The sequence below is a fragment of the Maniola hyperantus genome, chromosome 9 (assembly GCF_902806685.2).
Source record: "Maniola hyperantus chromosome 9, iAphHyp1.2, whole genome shotgun sequence".
Lineage (NCBI taxonomy): Eukaryota > Metazoa > Arthropoda > Insecta > Lepidoptera > Nymphalidae > Maniola > Maniola hyperantus.
In genome coordinates, this window is record NC_048544.1 from 1031183 (window position 1) to 1055321 (window position 24139).

At 39.5% G+C, this 24139-nt stretch overlaps 1 protein-coding gene across 1 annotated transcript; it reads left to right on the forward strand.

The window, feature by feature from the left end:
* The first annotated feature begins 87 nt into the window (after window positions 1–87).
* LOC117985373 (importin subunit alpha-1-like) lies at window positions 88–22248 on the forward strand. The gene is made up of 11 exons (XM_034972072.2): window positions 88–302; window positions 1449–1599; window positions 2155–2302; window positions 2729–2810; window positions 3404–3621; window positions 4680–4771; window positions 5535–5713; window positions 6785–6978; window positions 7790–7961; window positions 9134–9235; window positions 21589–22248. Exons 1-11 carry the CDS (start codon window positions 240–242, stop codon window positions 21718–21720), a joined length of 1533 nt encoding a protein of 510 aa, XP_034827963.1. The 5' UTR covers window positions 88–239; the 3' UTR covers window positions 21721–22248.
* Window positions 22249–24139: the final 1891 nt, after the last annotated feature.

A 24139-nucleotide genomic window follows, 5' to 3' on the forward strand; every position in this document is an offset into this window, starting at 1 on the left:
ACATTTGACAAGATGGCGGCGTTGATTTTTGCTACGCGCCAAAAGAACCTTGTCAGTTGTATTAAATTTTTTTTGGTAGAAACACTAAAATCAGCTGTCATTCCTTAGCCGTTGAAGAATTTTTGAACATTGAAATCAATTGAAATTGAATGAAGTTCAAAAAACACATCCGTTGGTTCGAGAAAATTTTAGTATCAATTTTTTAAATACATTTTACATATTTTATAATTTGTGTTACAATGGCAGATAGGACCCACACATCGAGATTGGCATCTTACAAAAATGCTGGCCAAGGAACTACGGTAAGTTTTTGAGTAAATCGAATATCCATGATGTAAAAACCACGTTTCAACTTTTCGAAAATTCGAATTTTCTCGAGCAAAATACACTCTAAATGAAAGAAAAACTGGCTGACTGACATATCGACGTACAGATCAAACAGCTGGGTCTGGAAAATTCAGATTTTGCATGTAGGTTTTCTTTATAACGTGGCATGTATTCTAGAAAAAACCTACCTGCAAAATCTTTATGAAAAAGGATTTTTCAACAATTAAACCTGAGCGAAAACTACGAAAATACAATTGTTTTAACGTGTAATAAACTAATAACGTGGCCTGTGTTAAACCTACATTCAAAATCTTTATGAACAAAGGATTTTCAGCAACTCCACCTGAGTGAAACCTACTAAAATACAGCTGTTTTAGCTAATAGCTATTTTAGTTTATTAGCTAAGATAGCTATTCGCAAGCAGTGTTGTGTAAGCTTATTAGCTAATCATGAAAGTTTTTCTTGGGAGTAGTGACTGTGCATGGTTCTGCCAGTCCATGTATCACGATGATAGTTGTTGGATCTATTTTGATCACCTTTATATGCAGTCATCAACAGCATTATCAACCGATAGATGTCCACTGCTGGTCATAGGTGTGTATGCATTGCCTGTTGCCACTACAACTTTTCAATCTGCTGAGCAATGTATATGAACTATACTATAATAATTATATTAACTGTATGTATTAAGACATGGTCGCTAACTATGGGGCTCATAAGACAACTCAGAGTCACTCATCGGGCGATGCAGAGAGCTATGCTTGGAGTTTCTCTACGTGATCAAATCAGAAATGAGGAGATCCGTAGGAGAACTGGAGTAACTAACATAGCTCAACGGATTGCGAAGCTGAAGTGGCAATGGGTAGGGCACATAGTTCGTAAAACCGATAGACTTTGGAGTCTCAAGGTGCTGGAATGGCGACCTCGCACCAGAAGATGCAGTGTTGGAAGAACCCCCACTAGGTGAACGGACGACATCAGACGAGTCGCAGGGAGCCGCTGGATGGCGGTAGTGCAAGACCGTAGCGTGTGGAAGTCCCTACAAGATATCTATGTCCAGCAGTGGGCGTCTATCGGTTGATGATGATGATGTATGTATTAAAGTGCACTTTTCCTGTCAGGAACTCCGTCGTAAGCGTGCTGAGCTCAGTGTCACCCTGCGGAAGCAAGCTCGGGATGAACAGCTACTCAAGCGCAGGGCCATGTCTCCTGAGGCTGGGGAAGAGGTCCAGGAGCCTGAAAAGCCCATGACCACTGCAGAGATTGTCCAAGGTTTGTCATGACATGTATCTTCAGTCATCAACCCATCATCAACTCTACTGAGCAGGGGTCTCCCATCGGAATCAGAAGGGTTTCACCATAGTCTACCACGCTGACCAAGTGTGAAGTGGCAGACTTCACACACCTTTGAGAATGTTAGGGAGAATTCTCAGGTTTCCTCACGATGTTTTCCCTCACTATTAAAGCAAGAGATATTTAATTGTTTTAAATACATCTCACATACATAACTCTGAAAAGTTAAAAGTAATTCTTTGGATTACAACTTTTCAAGCCTCTTTAGAGTTGCTTTGTTAGACTTCATTTTTTAAACAACTTTCAAAATTCTCAATTCGGCCTGTATTTACGAGGTTTCTGGGCTGATTTGCAAAATTTTTTAGGGTTTTGTACCTCAAAAAGAAAATGGAACCCTTAGAGTATCACTTCGTTGTCTGTCCGTCCGTCTGAAAAAAATACCCGAGTACGGAACCCTCAGTACGCGAGTCTGGCACGCACTTGGCCGGTTCTTTTAACCATTATCAAAAACCTAAACTTATTTTTTCATTCCAGGTCTGAAATCGAGCGACCTACTCATTAAGACCACCGCAGCCAGAACAGCTAGACGCATGCTGTCACGTGAACAGAACCCACCCATCACCGCTATGGTGGAAGCTGGCATTCTGAAGCCATTAATTAGTGCTCTGGATAGAGACGACTGGTTAGTATACCTTTTTGACATGAAATGAAATGAAAAATGGAATGAAATGAAATTTTCATTTGCAAGAAACATTGTACATAAGATGTTAACTTAATATGACTAATTATCCAATATGTTTCGTCAATTAACATGCAAAATATGTTATGATCTACATGATCATTATTGACCCATTAAGAATACTTCCCTTTTTTGCACAATATCGATAATCAGTACCCTTATTATAAATGCGAAAGTGTGTTTGTTTGTCCTTCAATCACGTAGCAACGGTGCAACGGAATGACGTGATTTTTTGCATGGGTATAGATAAAGACTTGGAGAGTGACATAGGCTACTTTTTATCCCGGAAAACCAAAGAGTTCCCGCGGGATTTTTAAAATACCTAATTCCAAGCGGTCGAAGTCGTAATAACTATGAGTATGTTTGCAGTCACGACCTGCAGTTTGAAGCGGCATGGGCTATCACCAACATTGCTTCCGGCACCCATGAGCACACCTTGGCGGTTATTGATGTAAGTTACTATAAAATCTGATATACTGACTGACATAGTAATGTATAGTCCGTACAAAATGACTCCTCACGCGCCATTTTAACTCAATGAGTCAACTGTCGTCTGTCATGTCAAAAGTACGATGCACCTTTACAATAAGCTGTGCGATTGCGGTAGAATGACAGCTACAACGTCACGATCTAAATCACCTCTGATTGGTTGACGCTCGCTCACTATTGGCTACAATCCATTGTTGCAACAAGAATCGCACAAATTCAGCCAATCAGAACAATTGAGATTGTAATAATGATTGATTTTACGAAATCGCCCTATTGGACTAAAATCGTACTTTTGATAAAAAAGCGCCATGTTAACTTTTTTTTGACAAATTTCATGTCAAAAGTACGATTTTGTCCTTATTTTTAGGTGAACCGTACTTTTGACTAGTTGAGAGAGTACATAGAGTAAAAAAAGTAGAGGTTCACTAGATACAGCCCGCTGACAAACAGACGGACGGACAACGCCAACGCCCAGTGGTGGCTTAGTAATAAGGTTCCGTTGATACTCTTCAAGTACGGAACCCTAACAAATGAACACCAGATTTATGTTTGTAGGGTGGCGCAGTACCCAAGCTGGTGACGCTATTAGGACGCGGGGGTACGGTGGGCGAGCAAAGCGCTTGGGCACTGGGCAACGTAGCGGGCGACGGCGCGCAGCCCCGTGACGTCGTCTTGGGCTACGGCGCCTTGCCTGCGTTGCTGCCGATGCTGACGCCCACTACCGCGCCCAGCCAGCTCCGGACGGCTGCATGGACTTACAGCAACTTTTGCAGGTAATCTACACAAAAGGAAAAGTTGACTGACTGACTGATCTATCAACGCACTCCTCAAACTACTGGATGGATCTGGCTGAATTTTTTTTTAATATTAAGAATATTAGCCATGTTAAATGACTAATATTCCCCTTTCCTCTCCAACTAAGCGTCAAGCTTGTGCTAGGAGTAGGTACGACAATAGTGTAACGGGCGGGGTTGAACCGTCGACCTTTCGGTTTTCAGTCCACTCCTTTACCGGTTGAGCTATTGAGGCTCTAAATTTTGGCATGCAGGTAGCTATGAAAGGATTTTTGAAAACTCAATCCATGGCATGCGAGTCTCCCGTCCCACTTCCCCTCAAGGGGAAAATCGTTTGATTTTGAACTTTACATTTAAAGACTCTAAATTTTAGTGCACGCTACAAATTTAAACAGTAGGCTCGACTGTGCGCTTAAATCGCGGGCTTAAGGGGACTCACTTCAGTGTTTTCTTCATACAAACGTAAGAGGGAAAATACAACAATATTCGATATTGTACGCACAAAACTAAGAATTATATCGATTTACCTCGTCTTTATCTAGGTTCATTGATATATAAAACATTGAAAAAAATATTGATTTAAAAGTTACGAGCCTCAAAAGATTCCTATTTTAACACTAAATTTATGTCAACTTTGGGCGTAAATAAATAAGATTAGGAATATGAAAATTCTAAAAAAAAATATCATTAGACATAGTTTATTTATTCATTGGTTGAAATAACTTTACTTTGCAAACATAAATTCAGTAGTTTTTTCTCAAAAATACTTTTCCTAAACCCTTTTCGCGCGCTTGATTTCGGTGAAAATCATCGTGCCTCTCACCTTTCTCATACAATGTCAAGTGAAAAGCATACATGTTACCCACGTGCGCTGCCAATTTCGGTCGAGCGTCCTGCGTCACCTTAACATCTAAACATTAAATTTAAAACTGTCAAACTGTGTCTGTCCTTTTCATATTATATTAGTAAAAAGAGGATGCGAATACTCTAAAATTAGGTTGTGCTCAGAATCAGTACTATTGTCTAATTTGTTTCAGAAACAAGAACCCACTGGTGAGGTTTGAGTTGGTAGCACCAGCGTTGCCCTACATCTCAGAACTGCTCACTGTCGCCGATCCCGATGTACTCGGTAAGTCCAATAGCCTAGTTTTTTTTATTCATTACTAGCTGATGCCCGTGACTTCGTCCGCGCGGATTTAGGTTTTTGAAAATCCCGTGGGAACTCTTTAATTTTCCGGGATAAAAAGTAGCCTATGTCCTTCCCCGGGATGCAAGCTATCCCTGTACCGAATTTCGTCAAAATGGGTTGAACGGTTGAGCCGTGAAAAGTTAGCAGACAGACAGACAGACACTTTCGCATTTATAATATTAGTATGGACTAGTTGCCCTGGCGAACTTCGTACCGCCTAACAGGTCTATTCATTTTCAGTTTTTTTTTTTAATTTTTCTCTCCGTAAGAACCATCCTCATACTTCAAGGAATATTATAAAAAAAGAATTACCGAAATCGGTTCAGCTGCTCTCGAGATTTGCGATCAGCAACACATTCAGCGATTCATTTTTATATATAGAGTTAGGCAAACGCTTGACCACAATCACACCTGATGGAAAGTGATGATGCGGCCTAAGATAGGATGCGTTTACCTAGAAGATGCCTATTCACTGTGCACGAGTCCGACTCGCACTTGGCCGGTTTTATATCTTATCATTCATATTCTCTGGCCTGGCTTTTTTATATATAAAAGGTGTTAGATATTATATACACGGTGTAACCAAAACTCTAGCAAAAACGTAGCGTTATTGTTATACTACCTAAACACAATCCAATACTAATAACCATTTGCCTCATTTTGTAGTTTTAGTATTTTTCGTCTCAAAAACATTTTTTTGCAGCGGACATATGCTGGGCACTTTCTTATCTGACCGACGGGCCCAACGAGCGCATAGAAGAGGTGCAAATTACCGAGAACCTGCTGCCGCGACTGGTTGACTTGCTGCAACACAAGTCGCCCGCTGTACGCACCCCCGCGCTCAGGGCCACTGGGAACATGCTCACTGGATCTGACTCACAGGTATAGGCCGCACCGCGCTGCACCCGGCGTTCGCCATCTGCATTAGTGTGAGTGCTACATCCATACACAGGACACGAGCGCGTGGAACAATACCTGCATTCTTCTTCGTGATCCCTTCATTCAGCCTCAACTAATCTATTTTCATTCTTAATCTTTAACCGCCGCCCGTCGTGCAACTGGACTGTCGAAAACTTTCGCCTTTATGATATTACTAGCTTATGCTCGCGACTTCGTCCGCGTGGACTACACAAATTTCAAACCCCTATTTCACACCCGTAGGAGTTGAATTTTCAAAAATCCTTTCTTAGCGGATGCCTACGTCATAATAGCTGCATGCCAAATTTCAGCCTGATCCGTCCAGTAGTTTGAACTGTGCGTTGATAGATCAGTTAGTCAGTCAGTCAGTCACCTTGTCCTTTTATATATTTAGACTAGCTTATGCTCGCGACTTCGTCCGCGTGGACTACAAAATTTCAAAACCATATTTCACCCCCTTAGGAGTTGAATTTTCAAAAATCCTTTCTTAGCGGATGCCTACGTCATAATAGCTATCTGCATGCCAAATTTCAGCCCGATCCGTCCAGTAGTTTGAGCTGTGCGTTGATAGATCAGTCAGTCAGTCAGTCAGTCAGTCAGTCAGTCAGTCAGTCACCTTTTCCTTTTATATATAAAAAATCCTTTCTTAGCGGATGCCTACGTCATAATAGCTGCATGTCAAATTTCAGCCTGATCCGTCCAGTAGTTTGAACTGTGCGTTGATAGATCAGTTAGTCAGTCAGTCAGTCACCTTGTCCTTTTATATATTTAGACTAGCTAATGCTCGCGACTTCGTCCGCGTGGACTACAAAATTTCAAAACCCTATTTCACCCCCTTAGGAGTTGAATTTTCAAAAATCCTTTCTTAGCGGATGCCTACGTCATAATAGCTATCTGCATGCCAAATTTCAGCCCGATCCGTCCAGTAGTTTGAGCTGTGCGTTGATAGATCAGTCAGTCAGTCAGTCAGTCACCTTTTCCTTTTATATATATAGATATAAGATATATATAGATAATGTACGGAGTACTTTCCAGACGGACCGCTGCGTGGAGGCTGGGTGTCTAGACCACTTAGTGGTACTCCTCCGTTGCAACAAGGCCTCGCTAGTGAAGGAGGCCGCCTGGGCGGTCAGCAACGTGCTGGCGGGCACTCAGGCTCAGATACAAGCCGCCATCGACAAGGGGCTGCTGAAGCATCTCGTGCATGTGCTTACTAGTGACGACGTCAGGTATAAATCATCATCATCATCAACCGATCAGACAAAAACCTCAAAAATAACTAACATAATTATTATCTACTAGCTAATGCTCGCGATTTCGTCCGCGTGGACTACACAAATTTCAAACCCCTGTTTCACCCCTTTAGGGGTTGAATTTTCAAAAATCCTTTCTTAGCGGATGCCTACGTCATAATAGCTATCTGCATGCCAAATTTCAGCCCGATCCGTCCAGTAGTTTGAGCTGTGCGTTGATAGATCAGTCAGTCAGTCAGTCAGTCAGTCAGTCAGTCAGTCAGTCACCTTTTCCTTTTATATATATAGATTCCACAAGCAATTTTAGACTTGCCTTTACACAAGTTTAAAAAATGTGTTAAAAGTATGCTCCTAAAAATAGCATATTATACAGTCGCAGACTATGTAAACGATAAAAAAGCTTGGATTTGACTCGCTCCAGCAATGCACGGGGCTGCAATGGCTTGTATGGTATAATAACATTGTAAATGGAAAATTAAAAAGAGCAACCGCCGAGTTTCTTGCTGGTTCTTCTCGGTAGGAACGGCATTCCGAACCAGTGGTAAATTAAAACTACCTGACTATTCATAAGCACTTTTAAAAAGTTTACATGAATAAAAAAACATTCTATTCTATTCTATAAATCATCATCAACCGATCAGACAAAAACCTCAAAAATAACTAACATAATATATCATATTTCGTAAATTAAAAAGTCGGCCTTTTAGGATTTTAAAATGGCTGTCATTTTGGTAATCAGCACCCCTAGAAACTTCGTATAATAAAGAAATATGGATTTCATCGCCAGGTGTCAAAGGGAAGCCGCGTGGGGCATCACCAACCTGACGATGGGCGGCACCCCGGCGCAGCTCGACGCGCTCATGTCCACGGGCTTCCTGGAGCCCTACTGCAGTCTGCTCGAGTCCACCGACCTTCGAGCTGTGACCGTCGTGCTAGACGGCATCAGCAATCTGTTGCAGGTCAGTATAACCATCATCACCAGGTAGAAGTATATAAAATAACTATTGTCACCAGATAGAAGTGTAACCATTATCACCAGGTAGAAGTATAACCATCATCACCAGTTAGATATATTATAGCCATCATCAACAGATAGAAATATAGCCATCATCACCAGTTAGATATATAGCCATCATCAACAGATAGAAATATAGCCATCATCACCAGGTAGAAATATAGCCATCATCAACAGATAGAAATATAGCCATCATCACCAGTTCGATATATAGCCATCGTCAATAGATAGAAATATAGCCATCATCACCAGGTAGAAATATAGCCATCATCACCAGTTAGATATATAGCCATCGTCAACAGATAGAAATATAGCCATCATTACCAGTTAGATATATAGCTATCATCAACAGATAGAAATATAGCCATCATCACCAGTTCGATATATAGCCATCATCACCAGTTAGATATATAGCCATCATCAACAGATAGAAATATAGCCATCATCACCAGTTAGATATATAGCCATCATCAACAGATAGAAATATAGCCATCATCACCAGGTAGAAATATAGCCATCATCACCAGTTAGAAATATAGCCATCATCACCAGTTCGATATATAGCCATCGTCAACAGATAGAAGGATAACCATCTTTACCAGGTAGAAATATAGCCATCATCACCAGGTAGTAATAGAATCATCTCATCATCACCAAGTAGAAGTGTAACCATCATCACCAGGTAGAAAAAAATATGACCATCCTCGCCAGGTAGAAGCATAATCATTATCATCATATAGAAGTACTTGTACTAACTGTCATCACCAGGTCTCAGGAGGCCAACTAGGGTATCACCAGCTTTTTTATTCGAATGAACCTATGAATTGTCATATGCATCTACCACTGCTGTAGGGCGATTGTCTAAAACCTGCATCAATCATTATTACAATCTCAATTGTTGTGATTGGCTGAATTTGTGCGATTCTCGTTGCAACAATGCATTGTAGCCAATAGTGAGCAAGCGTCAACCAATCAGAGATGATTGCGATCGTGACATTGTAGCTGTCATTCTCCCGCAATCGCGCAGCTGGTTCGGAATGCCTTTCCTACCGAGAAAAACCAGCAACTCGGCGGTTGCTCTTTAGAGTTTTGTATTAAAATATATTGTTGTTGCAGGCGGCTGCCAAGTTTGGTCAAGTGGAAGCCCTGTGCGTCACTCTAGAAGAGATTAAAGCCCTGGACCTGATAGAAAGCCTTCAGCATCATGAGAATGAAGAGGTATGTACACTCATTCTAAGAGCCGAAAGATGAAATCAAATCAAATAAATAAAAGGAAAAGGTAACTTGACTGGTCTATCAACGCACAGCTCAAGCTACTGGACGGACTGAAATTTGGTATGCAGATAGCCAGTAGCGTGCAGGTCATAGAGGCATAAATGCACTGCTTACCCCAGTTGTAAGCTCAATGCATATTTTTCATTATGACCTGCCAGTAAACAGGTTCCTACCTAACTAATGCCTACCCTGGCTTTAAGGTGACGCTGGATGCACGTCCGAACTGCTCGGCCCACGTGGGTAACCTGTATGCTATTTCACCTAACATTGTGATAGAAAGAAATAGACTCAGTGATGAGCAGTGTAGCGAGTGCATGCGCTCACACTAGCGTCCGGATATATTGATGATGGCACACAGATAGTTGGACAGATGTCACCGATGAATTTTTGTAAATATATGATTTATGAAGGAACTACTTATTTCAATTATTATTGTATAAGATTTTATGGAAGAGCGGGGTCGCCTGCCACGAGTACTCGTAGCAATACTAAAACACTTACTGGGATGGTCCCAATTACTACGCACTATGTGAAATTGTTTTACCTACTGAAATAGATATTTTTAAATTTTTTTTGAATGATAATGATTACCTACTTATCTTTTGATGAATACTATAAAATCTCACTTACATACATACCTATTAGGTAACTACTACCTCAGCGTGTATAAACAACTCGTACTTATATTATATTATAGAAATCCATACTTCTATGAAGTGTCTGTCTGTAATTTCGAAATAACTACCGCAAGCTCATAATATTGTTATTTGAACTGTACCATAACAGCTGAATCAAATGTTTTTAAAAACTGTCTGTCTGTCTGTCTGTTTGAAGTTTGAACGGGCTAATCTTCGGAACGGCAGAACCTATTTTGACGGGACTTTTACAGACAAGTAGAGAATTAACAAAGGATACTTTTTTAACCGACTTTTAAAAAAGGAGTTGTGTTTTTCTACCTATGTACACAGAAATCTCCGAGATTTCTGAACCGATTTGCGTATTTTTTTTAATTGATAAAGAAACTTTGCAACATTGTCCTATATAAAATGTGGATTTCAACTCCTCAATCCTGATGCTGCAGGGGACATGACCACCAAAACTTATGGGATTTTGAAACTGTCGGTTATAAATTGATATTGAGAGGTAGGTACCTATATCTACCAAGTAAAGACTTTATCATTGAACTCGAAGACCCACTTCTCGACCCTGATGCTGTACCTAAGGAATTGCATTGCTAAATCGTGGTGATCCCACGGAATTTTAAATGAATCATCGCCCACGCCCGTTCGGTACCCTCATTCCGCACATTGTTTTTATTAGTCAGTCCACCAATCACAACAAAGCATTCTCCCCTGTCCCCCGCCAACATTTTACGATTTTGTTTTCATGTAAATCCTTGTATATGCGTACTCTAGGAGTTGAATTCTCTGTGCTGGCGGATTACCTATTAGGAACACATGATTACACATTCGTTTGTCTGTGAAAATAAATTTTGTTGCCTACACTTATCTATTAGTAGCGACTAAAAACTATATATACCATCTACTTGTGTATAAAAAAGTCTAAATAAATTCCACTTTGATCTCAAAAATGAAAATTTTATTTTTATAAGTAGGAAGTAGGTACAATTCAATTTCCCTCTAAAAGCCCACTACACACATAAACACAATATGTATCATTTTCTGTTTCAACAGTCACATTAGATGTATCATTCGACGCAGAACTATTGAAGCTCTCCATTTCATTTCTGGAATTAATAAACATACAATCAACGTAAATATATTGTGAGTATTATCTATATAGAATGTATGCAAAAAACATAGCATAACAACTTACAAGTATGGTATGGGTAGACCTTTTAATATTTAGTACGGAATTGAATGTTGCAGCATCATGTTGGATTTCAGTGGTACGTATATTGGGCACATTCATTTTATTTTCCTTGTTTTCTTCTAAAAGGAATGTCTTGAGTCACTAAAATACAACATAATTCAGCATTGACAAATCTGACAACAAATAGTAAATCTCTATATTATTATATAAAAATGAATCGTTGAATGTGTTGCTGATCGCAAATCTCGAGAACAGCTGCACCGATTTCGCTAATTCTTTTTGATAATATTCCTTGAAGTACGGGGATGGTTCTTATGGAGAGAAAAATTTAAAAAATGTCCTGAAAAAGAATCGACTGTAGGCGGTGCGAAGTTCGTCGGGGCAGCTAGTAACATAATAATTATATTATCCTAATCCTAATTCCTAATCTAAATATATAAAAGAAAAAGGTGACTGACTGACTGACTGACTGACTGACTGACTGACTGACTGACTGACTGATCTATCAACGCACAGCTCAAACTACTGGACGGATCGTGCTGAAATTTGGCATGCAGATAGCTATTATGACGCAGGCATCCACTAAGAAGAGATTTTTGAAAATTCAACTCTGGAGGGGGTGAAATAGGGGTTCGAAATTTTGTGTAGCCCACGCGGACGAAGTCGTGGGCATTTGCTAGTATCTAAATAATATCAACTTACAAACACAGTGTCAAACTTTCAGAAGCTGGCTCTAAATGGTACGGTGTGATAGCATCATAATCTAATTCAATTCGATTTTTTGCTTTGTCGTTTCCTTGCCAAAGAAAATCCCGTGATCCACTAAAATAGAAGTATAATATATAAGTATTTATTAAAAATAAATAAATGTCATCATCAAATTCACCATCCTGGAGAACCTTGAAAACGACACTCGCGTCTATTTTTTATAAAAAGTGCTGGCCCGCCATCTTAGATTAAAAAATTAATGTCATTATCAAAACCAGCATCCTGGAAACCCTGAAAACGACACCCATTTCTATTTTTTGTGAAAAGTGCATGTCTGTTATTTTGGATTTGAAAATAAATGTCATTATCAAATTCAGCATCCCGGAAAAGTACATATTCAGTCAAATAAAATTCCCCTCGAGTCACATTGTTACTCACGTCGGGTGTGACTCACAGGAATAACCCCGAAAAAGTAATGGCATTATCATCACAAGATAATATTATGGTTTGGAAAGATTCTGATGAATTTTAATAGATCTCCTCTTTGCAAGGGATTTGCTTTTGCGAGAAGCTTTTGCGAGTCTAAACCGTTTCTTTTTCCTCTTCCGCCAATCCATTTTTGTTTCTGTTACACGAAAACTCAAGTATATAATTAAATTGTCTAAGCACACAATATGACCTACATACTTATATTTGTAACTAGATGATACACGCGACTTCGTCCGCGAGGATATAGTGGTTTTTTAATCCCGCGAGAACTCTTTCAAAAGCGATCACTATTTCAAATTTCAGCCAAATCCGTCTTGTACTTTTTGCGTGAAAGGGTAACAAACCTATACACACACACACGCAGATACAAAATTTCGCCTTTATAATGTAAAGTGTGATTTGACAACCCTGACTTTCGGAATTCGGATAAGTCCAAATTATATTTTATTACTAGTTGATGCCCGCAACTTCGTCCGCGTGGAATTAGGTTTTTAAAAATCCCGTGGGAGCTCTTTGATTTTCCGGGATAAAAAGTAGCTTTTATCTATCTCCATTCCAAATTTCATCCAAAACTGTTCAGCCGTTTTTGTGTGATTGAGTAACAAACATCCAAACATCCACACACACACATCACTACACCTATTATAAATGTGATAGTGTGTTTGTTTGTTGGTTCGTTGGTTTGTCCTTCAATCACGTCGCAACAGAGCAACGGATCGACGTGATTTTTGCATGGGTATGGTTGACCTGGAGAGTGACATAGGCCACTTTTTATCCCGGAAAATCAAAGAGTTCCCACAGGATTTTTAAAAATCTAAATCCACGCGTACGAAGTCGTGGGCATCACCTCATCATCATCATCATGATCAACCCATCGCCAGCTCACTACAGAGCAGGGGTCTCCTCTCAGAGTGAGAAGGGTTTTGGCCATAGTCTACCACGCTGGCCATGTGCGGATTGGTAGAATTCACACACCTTTGAGAACATTATGGAGAACTCGGCATGCAGGTTTCCTCACGATGTTTTCCTTTACCGTTAAAGCAAGTGATATTTAATTAATTAAAACGCGTATAACTCCGAAAAGTTAGAGGTGCGTGCCCGGGATCGAACCCCCCGACCTCCGTTTAGAAGGCGGACGTCCTAACCACTAGGCTATCATAGCTTCACCTAGTTTATAATATTAGTAGGATATATGTAAACTACTACCACCAGCTGTCGATACGATGCATTCTAAAATAAATCGACCGACCGACCGACAGACCGACCGGCCAAGTACGAGTCAGACTCGCGCCCCGAGGTTTCCGTACTACAATAGTAAAATGTTTATCTCTAAATCTCCGTTTAGAGATAAGCATTTACAATGTAACTTAATTTATTACTACTATGTAACTAGAATCTCGGTACATATAAAAATGAATCGCTAAATGTGTTGCTGATCGCAAATCTCGAGAACAGCTGAACCGATTTCGCTAATTCTTTTTTTATAATATTCCTTGAAGTACGAATATGGTTCTTACGGAGAGAAAATTTTTAAAAAATTCCTGAAAAAGAATCGACTGTTAGGCGGTACGAAGTTCGCCGGGGCAGCTAGTGAAAAATAAAAATAAATAAATAGGTAAATAGTATTTTTTGACATTTTGCATGATAAATCAAAAACTATTTATTATGCACTAGATGATGCCCGCAACTTCGTCCGCGTGGATTCAGGTTTTTTAAAAATCCCGTGGGAACTTTGATTTTCCGGGATCAAAAGTCAAAGTCAAATGATTTGTTCAAAACAATGATATTAGAAGAAAAAGAGGTAGATAGGTTACTTATATCAAATTCGATGTTTACAAATGGCACGCTGCGTCAGCGCCGAAAGACTCAACACACATAAACGCATAGATAGTATTTTAACCTCACACAACAGAGAGTAAAGGACGGTGAACTAATAACCTCAGCTTCAGTTGCGCACGAAAAAGAGACGGTTATATTTTGCACTACCTCGTCCTGCACAGAAGAGTGGAAGAAGGACGGATATATGCCTAATAATGCGAGCGTAAAAGAGACGGGACGAGACGGTAAACTAGAAACTCCAAAGAAAAAAAAAACAGTAAAGTCTTTTCGGCTAATGCCGATTTATGCCTACACTGTAGTTGTATAGTAAAATAAAAACCTTATACTGTGGTATTTAATATATTACGAACTAGCTTTTTCCCGCGGTTCCGCTCGTTTTTAGGGTTCCGTGCCCAACGGGACCCTATTATTAGTAATAGGGTCCCGTTGGGCACGGCCTCCGCTGTCTGTACGTCCATCTGTCAGCGGGCTGTATCTCGTAAGCCGTAATAAGTAGACAGTTGAAATTTTCACAGAATGTATTTCTATTGCCGCTTTAACAAAAATAATAAAAATTAAATTAAATTAAATCCTTCCCTAAAACAGGAAATATGCACACTATTTGAATTGTCAATACTCACAAGAGACCTATCTGTTTATTTTATATTCTTTGATCGGAAACTTTAAAATACGTACAACGATAACTTGATACGTACTTATAGCATGTGACATAAGGTCGAAATTGCAATGAGTTGCATTTTACACGAACGTGCACGAGTTTATTGTTAAATAAGTGAAAAATACGAATTATATAAAATAAATAGTTTTACTTACGAATGAAATGTGATTCCTTGACTTTTGGAAACCTTGCTTGTGTAGTTTGTGCAGAATTTCATCACACACGACGGCATTTTCGGTTGTTTTGGGAGACGAAAACAAAATACACATTACTATCAACGACGTCTTCGATAGAGCGACGACAGCGGGCGACTGAGCTCAGGTTTGCTAATTAGCTTAGTTTTAACGTGCCACTTGCGGTCCGCGTATAACGTATCTACCTATTTTCTTCTAATATCATTGGTTCAAAATAGGTAATAAATTACTCTTTTCGATTGTCAGTTGTTGGATTTGTAAAATATAGTGGTGATAATTATTTCGCAAACGCTACGAGGGTTCCAAACGTGCCCAAGACTGAGAAGAGCCCACAGCTAACTCAGCCGGGTATTCTTTTTATTATCACCACTTTACAAAATCATAAATTAAACTTATTAGAACTATCACAAAGCCGAGCAACTCATTCCCAAGCTTGCTTATCATTTAAATAATCCTTTACAATGTAATAGGATTTTTTAATTAGTTTACGTTTTATGAAAACTTTGAACTTATGACAGTCACTTTGAACTTATGACAGTCACTTTTTTTGTTAATTTATTTATGTTTTTATATACGTACAATAAATTTTCAAAAATATATTGATTATGCACTGTCATAATTTTAACTTCTCTAAATTTAGTTCTCAGCGACTCTCGTGGTCCCATACTATATGGCTCGAACAGCCCTTTTCTGCAGCACAAAAATAGAATTTATATCAGCAGCATTACCCCATAATAATTCCGTGGTGCCATCTGAATCAGGGTTTCTACTGAAAACCAGCGCTGTATGTTTTTGTACTTGTGCAAGACAATATGCATTTATGCTGAGTAGGGACCTTTTTTTTTGGGTTGTGCCACACATGACATACTTTATTCCGGCGCTTCTTCTACTTGAGGTTTTTTGACTTTATTACTCAAGTATAAGAGGCGCTGGGATACCCTAACCAGTTGGTAACTGGTAATGTGTGGTACAGCTTTAAAAAATAAACGTTTTTTCTTTTCTTTCTTTTTCTTTTCTAATAATATGCCATATGACATAATGCTGTGAAAGTAACTAAAATATACTAGTCTCGCCGTTTCTATGTCTGTCAACTGGCGAATCTTTTTTACCGCATATGCAGCAGAACTGTCTGTTCGATAAGTTATTTATATGAGAGCCCCATTGAAGTTTCGCATCTAACGTTATTTCCAGAAAAATAGCGGTATCCACTAAATCTTATTTATCATAAAAGTAGCCTATGTCCTTCCCCGGGATGCAAGCTATTTTTGTACCAAATTTCATCAAAATTGGTTAAATGGATGAGCTGTGAAAAGCTAGCAGACAGACAGACGGACAGATAGACAGATACACTTTCGCATTTATAATATTAGTATGGATAAAAATAAATAAAATCGGTTTTTGATGTACAAGTAAGGTCCTTTTATATGATATCACACTTGGTTTACTAATCTTACTTGAAAGTTGAAAATACTAACTATTCGTTAATGAACACATTTTTATTTATTTTTCGTGATGTAACCACAAATTCATTGTTTCAGATTTTTCCCCTTACGTGTGTTATAACTGGTATTACCTACCTGCCAAATTTTATCATTCTAGGTCAGTGGGAAGTACCCTACAGGTTTCATGACAGACACACTGACAGACTGACAGATAGACAGACAGACAGACAACAAACTGATCCTATAAGGGTTCCCTTTTCCTTTTGAGGTACGGAATCCTAATGATCTCTCTTTTTGCACTGCATTTAATCTGAATCCAAGAATTCCCGATCCGAAATAGCCGTAAGCAAGACTGTATCGTCACTTACCACCAGGTGAGATTGTAGTCAAGGGCTAACTTGTATCTGAATAAATAAATAAAAAAGTACTATTTGTACGAAGCGTTGCGTACTTTATTTGTAAGACGGACAGACAACAAACTGATCCTATAAGGGTTCCTTTTTCCTTTTGAGGTACGGAATCCTAATGATCTCTCTTTTTGCACTGCATTTAACCTGAATCCAAGAATTTCCGATCCGAAATAGTCGTAAGCAAGACTGTATCGTCACCTACCACCAGGTGAGATTGCAGTCAAGGGCTAACTTGTATCTGAATCAATATTATTATTATTATTTTATTACTTATAATAAAACTGTAACAGGTGAAATTCTGTACATTGAAGATATTTTGAAATTTTTTTTTCGAGGGCACTCTATAATCGATACTGAACCCAAAACTGGAATTTTTTTCATTTTTGTCTGTCTGTCTGTCTGTCTGTCTGTATCACGGCCGCGCATCACGCTGAAACTACTGAATGGATTCCAATGAAACTTGGTACGATTTGACGTCATACTATGAGGATATAGGATATAGGATACTTTTTATCCCGAAATTCAGCATGGTTCCCTTAGGAGAGGGGTTGAAAGTTAAAATGTATACTGAGCTGTAATTCATTAACGCGTAGTCCGATTTCATTCATTCTTTTTTGTTAGAAACCATACATGTTAAAACTTCAAGTGCCAACTTCTCAACCATCATCATAATAATCACGGGTAGCTTTTGTACTTTTGGATTTCAATCAGCTGTTTTAGGAATAGTTGATGTTGAATTGATATTAAAGGTACGCTTAGAATAAACTATCTCTGGTTTAGGTACCAAGCAACGACTTCATAATTCAACTCGATATCCCAACTCTTCAACCCTGATGATGCAGGGTATTACACTCCTAAGCCACTGTTGATTGTGAGATAATATTGTAGATGCCAAACATATATACCATTATTGAACTTTAAGTTCCAACTCTTCAATACTGATGCTGCAGGGTACTGCACTCCTATTCTATGGGTTTTAGGAACTGTTGTTGGTGAATTAATATTGTACCATTTACTATTGTACCAAACCACGACTACATGGTTGAACTCCGTTCACAAAAATCCACGCACTCCATCGAAATCCTATTCTATTCCAAACTTATTCGCAAGCGTGACAGGAGTGGAGAAGGCGGATAGGGACGTGTGAGGGGTGCAACGGATCAACGTGATTTTTTCCATCATCATCAGCCTGCGGTCGTCCACTGTTGGACATAGGCTTTCCCTAAAGAGCGCCACCACACCCGGTCCTCAGCCTTCCTCACCTAGCCACTTCCCGCCAGCCTCTGTATATCGTCGGTCCATCGTGCTGGAAGGCGTCCCACACTACGCTTACTTATACCTACGCGGTCTCCACTCAAGAACTTTCCGGCTCCAACGGCCATCACCTCTACGACAGGCATGACCTGCCTTCTTTTATCCCAGAAAATAAAAGAGTTCCCACGGGCTTTTGAAAACCTACATCCACGCGGACGAAGTCGCGGGCGTCAGCTAGTAAATAAATAAAAAAGTACTATTTGTACGAAGCGTTGCGTACTTTATTTGTAAGACGGACAGCCAGACAGACAGACAGATAGACGGACAGACAGACAGACGGACGGACCGACAGACGCATGGACGGACGGACGGACTGACGGACGTACGGACGGACGGACGGACGGACGGACGGACGGACAGACGGACGGACGGACAGACGGACCGACAGACAGACAGACAGAGGGTTCCGTTTTTTCCTTCTGAGGTACGGAACCCTAAAAATACAAAGAAATACCACCAGGTAGGTACCTACCTACCTATATTATTATACATATACAGGTACCTTTTTAGGGTTCCGTACTTTATAAGGAAAAAAGGGACCCTTAGGATCACTTCGTTGTCTGTCTGTCTGTCCGTCTCTCCGTCTGTGTCGTATCTGTCACACAAACCTATAGGATACTTCCCGTTGACCCAGAATCATGAAATTTAGTAGGTACGTAGGTCTTAGAGCACAAGTAAAGGAATAAATCCGAAAACCATAGATTTGTGATTACAACTTACAAAAAAAAATTAAAGTGTGTTAATGAAAAAATAATTAGTATTTTCAATTTTCAATGTATAATAAGTATACCAAGTGGGGTATTATATGAAAGGGCTTTACTGTATTGTGTGTATTCTAAAACACATTTTTATTTATTTTTATGCATAATAGTTTTTGATTTATGGAGCAAAATGTCAAAAAAATACCTGAGTACGGAACCCTTGGTGCGCGAGCAACTCGCACTTGGCCGGTTTTTTAAAATTAGATAAAATAAATAACTAAACAAAGTTACTTACCTATTGTACTAGGACCACACGAGTAGATATCCCTACTAGGACCTCAACAACAAAGTCAGGTCAATAAACCAATGAATAAAATTGGTGTCCAAATTTCAAATTCCAGAGGTCAATGTACAAAATGCAATAAGTATTTGAAGGACTTATTGACTCTGCTCTGCTCAATCTTCTACACATTTGCATAGCCACTGAATAAAAATTAATTTTATAAAATCATTACGACTTTTGTTTTTGAAAACATATTAATAACAACAGTTGTCGTCATAGAAACCACAATATTACACGCGCAGCCGCGCGCCGCTGGGCTGGCCCTTCCCTCCGCCACCCGCGCGGTGTCTAATGTTTTGGGGTGAGAAGCATGATGATTTTAGCCGAAATCTAGCGCTTGAAAAGGGTTGAACAGTAGTTTGGGAAAAGTATTTTTGAGAAAAAACTACTGAATTTAGGTTTGCAAAGTAAAGTTATTTTAACTAATGAATAAATAAACTATGTCTAATGATAATTTTTTTTAGAATTTTCCTATTCCTAATCTTATTTATTTACGCCCAAAGTTGACATAAATTTAGTGTTAAAATAGGAATCTTTTGAGGCTCGTAACTTTTAAATCAATATTTTTTTCAATGTTTTAGATATCATTGAACCTAGATAATGACGAGATAAATCGATATAATTCTTAGTTTTGTGCGTACAATATCGAATATTGTTGTATTTTCCCTCCTACGTTTGTATGAAGAAAGCACCGAACTGAGCTGCCTTAAACCCTGTGCACGCCACTGGTTACAGTTTAGTACTTAAACGTACTTACCTGTACCTACGTACCAGTGGCGTGCTGGTGATAGAGTCATAAAAGCACTGCTTACCTAGTTGAAATGGCTATGTGCTCATTTTTCATGATGACCTGTCATTAAATAGGTAGTTGGCTAACTAATGCTTACCCTAGATTCAAACCCTGTGCACGCCACTGTAGATAGCTATTATGGCGTATAGGCATCCGCTAAGAAAGGATTTTGGAAAATTCAAACTCAAACTCAAATTAATTATTCAGAATAGGTTAAAATTTTACGCTTCCTGATTGTCAAAATTTTTATTTCTCAGATGATAAAGTGGTGATATTAATACGTACTTAAAAAACTAAAGCTACGAGATTCAACCCCTGAGGGGGTGAAATAGGGGTTTGAAATTTGTTAAGCCCACGCCGACGAAGTCGCGAGCTAGTTTAATCTAAATCCATACCAATGTTATAAATGCGAAAGTGTGTCCGTCTGTCTGTCTGCTAGCTTTTCACGGCTCAACCGTTCAACCGATTTTGACGAAATTTGGTACAGAGATAGCTTGCATTGCGGGGAAGGACATAGGATACTTTTTATCCCGGAAAATTGAAGAGTTCCCACGGGATTTTTAAAAACCTAAATCCACGCGTACGAAGTTGCGGGCATCAGCTAGTAGGTAATAAATTACACTTTGCCGGTTTTTTATAATCTTACTGTAAAGATTGTTGTAATAAAGTTTAAGCATACCTGACATTGGCTAATCTGTGTAAAGCCAGAAGAAGAAGAAAAAAGTGTAAGCATATTATAAGCTAAAGTCAGAAAAGCAGGTTAAATTTAACTAATTTTATATGTTATTAAAATGTTCCCTCATATAAAGCTGGCACGTGGATATAGATCACAACGCGTAGAGGCTTATCGAAGGTTTTAATCTTTATAATAACCTAACTGCAATATTAACTTGATTAGGGCACAAATGCTATTGCAACCACATAATCAAAATAGCGACCTAAACACAAAAAGTATTTAATAGTCGTCGATTCTCGAGTCGGAACGAGACTGGCTTAAAAACTTTTTTGTGTTGTTTCGGATTGACTATGCTGCGTAGGCCCTACTGGCCGCTACAGCGTCACCGGGAGGGTTGGCGAGCGCGAAGCTCCGCCTGGGGGTGAGCCCTAGGGCTCGAAGTAATAATTCGAGAGGTCGGGGGGCAACGTCCTCCTAAGGGCACCTCCTGTGAGGCTCGGACCACGGCTTAGGATGACGTTGGGATGGGTGGAGTTGTTGGACTACTGGTTAGTCCGTACGCCCCCGAGGCCGTGGCGTGAGTTCACGTCCGGGTGACGTTAGAAATCGGGGACCTCGTCTTCGCCGGCGAAGACGCTGTGACGAGGTTGTATTGTGTAGCCCTACAAGATAGGGAGCATTGTCGGTCATGATTTGATCGTCGGGATCGTTAAGGACGTGCTTAGGGCGTCTTTTATCGGGGGGGGGGGGGGGGCTTAAAAACCTTCAAACACCGGTATTTATACAAATAGATTCAAGATGGCTTCCCCGCCACAGATCGCGTGACATCGGATGTGTCAAATATTGTCTAATTCATTAAACTAACTTCAATAAGCTAACAATATTATTTGTTATTTCAGATCTACCAGAAATGCCACACCCTTATTGACACATACTTCAGTGAGCAAGAGGACGGGGCCGCCCTCCCTGAAGAGAACAGTGAGGAGTTCCACTTCGGCGCCCACCAGGACAACCAGAATATACAATTTTAGTGTAAATAAATATAAACTTGAATAACAATTGTATGTAAAAAGTAAACTTATGCCTAGGAGATTTTAACATACTATCTGCAAGCACTTCATATCTCAGTGAACATTAATGGTATACAACGTAAATTGTCATTATACATGTCTCACAACCGGCTTTACTCACGTGTTTAGTCGACGTTAGCCTGACTATAGTCGACGCATTTTAAACTGAGTCGTCGAGTTATCTGTCTGTTTCGCTCGCACTTACCTACGACCTGTAAGTGCGAGCGAAACAGACAGATAACTTGACGACTCAGTTTAAAATGAGTCGACTATAGTTTCGATGAAGATCAGCAAGAACTGTCGGGAGACGATCTTCAGCTGTCTCCCCCCCCCCCAACCTCAGCCACCCTCACAGCGGGCTGTGCGGGCAGCGGCGCGCAGTCTCAACGCGACGCATGCGCGAACTGAGTCCCTATGAAAAAAGACCCCGGATGGGTTCGAAACTAGTCGGGCTAGCGTCGACTAAACACGAGAGTAGAACCGGGTGTGAGACATTGGAAATCACTCATGATAGTTTTAACGCTAAAATGTAAATTGTCCAATTACTTACTGTCACTTTGATTCAAAAGCACTTGTCTAAGAGAAAGTATACTACGCGACAGGTGTAGATGGCAATCGGGGTATGAGGCGGGGGGGAGCACATTTTCGCACGTCATTCGCTGGGCTTGACTCCCCACCCTGATTGCCATCTCAACCTATCGCATTCTATTCTACTCTTAATAGGAGATATGCCATAGCACTATTTGTAATATGTGCTCTTTGAAATAATATGTGTAAATTGTAGATAATAAAGTAAAAACAAGACTGAATTGTTAGAAAACTTTCTCATGGTCGTAGAAGTCTTTCAAAAGCTAGTATTTTAGGGGTCTTCAAAAATTAACGCACATTGGGGCCGATTATCTTGTACACAATATCTAAACTAAATTAACAGGTCTAAATCTTGTGCTATCCTTTTCCGCAAGCAACATTTTGAAAGGGATAGCTATAGATTTAGACATGCCATTTATATGTACAATAGGTTTTAAGAAATCAATTATTTTATTGAATTAACTACATATTTTCTAAGGCATCCTAGATATGATTTTGTTAGGTAGGTTTTATCTCATTGCAAACTCGGATCTGTAATTTTTAGAAGTTAAAAATTTCACGTATTCCGAGCTATGTATTGTATTTTATTAATTCTTTTATTTTGGCTAATGTTTTATTGCTATAACCTCTTTAGGAAGGTTTACAAGAAATCAACTTTATATATCTAGATTTAAATGCATTTTATATAGGCAATTTTAATTTAATCTTTAGTACAATTTCACAATATTGGGGCCGATTCTCTTGTACACAATCTCAAATTAACAGGTCTAAATCTAGTGCCATCCTTTTCCGCACATTATGAAAGGGATAGCAATAGATTTAGATGTGTCATTTTAGTTTAGTTTAGAGATTGTGTACAATGAAATTAGCCACATTTTGGAGTTAGGAACTAAAATAAACTTAAAGCTGAGATTTAGTTTAAGATGTCTCTCTTTATCAGTACCTACATATCTGAAATTTGAGCAAAATCAAAGTACGTGTCAGGTCGAGACGGCAATCGGGGAGGGCAAGGGATCGGCAAAAAACACCTCGCACACCCGCGGGGTGACCCAGTGTAGGTGTGCAGGGCGTCCCTCCGCCTCATACCCCGATTGCCATCTCAACCTGTCGCGGACTAGCTCTAATGATCTCAGCCCGAGTGAACTATGTCATAGGCTGAAATCTATAGAGCTTTTTGACTTTGCTTAGACTTATGATACTGTTAAAAGGAGATAGTGTTATATAGCTGGCATAAATCTGTCTCATTTTGAGTGAAACTTAAGTCTGAGCAAAGTCAAAGTATGCTCTATAGATAGCGCCTCAGCAACAGAGCTGGTCTCAAGCAAAACGAAAATTCTAACTTATGATAAAATGTGCCTTATTATTGTGATATTTTGTAGTAATAAACAAAGGCTTTTTTTATAAAAATATTTTTTCCTTTACCTACTACATCATATACTGATTCTGAGCAAACATAAATTTTAGAGTATTCACATCCTCTTCTTGCTAATGTAATATGAAAAGGACAGACACAGTTTAATAGGCCCCGCAGACGGGCCTATGAAACTGTGTCACGGCAAACATGCTTATGTTTGTCAAATTTTACGTTTTTTAAAGTTTTGTTTGATGACGTCATCAAACAAAAGCACGGTGCAAATACCATTCAAACAGCTGTCAAACAGGCTTGTCAAGGCGTCACTTTCGACGCAGAATCCCGTGGCCCTATCGCGGTTGTTTGACAGCTACAATGTCACGATCGCAATCATCTCTGATTGGTTAATGCTCGCTCACTATTGGCCACAATGCATTGTTG

Bases quoted from the DNA above. Each gene is read 5' to 3' on its own strand.
- LOC117985373 (XM_034972072.2), top strand. From the start codon at position 240: ATGGCAGATAGGACCCACACATCGAGATTGGCATCTTACAAAAATGCT. The intron at 2,811-3,403 runs GTAAGTTACTAT...TTATGTTTGTAG, and splicing joins ACACCTTGGCGGTTATTGAT to GGTGGCGCAGTACCCAAGCT. The intron at 5,714-6,784 runs GTATAGGCCGCA...AGTACTTTCCAG, and splicing joins TCACTGGATCTGACTCACAG to ACGGACCGCTGCGTGGAGGC.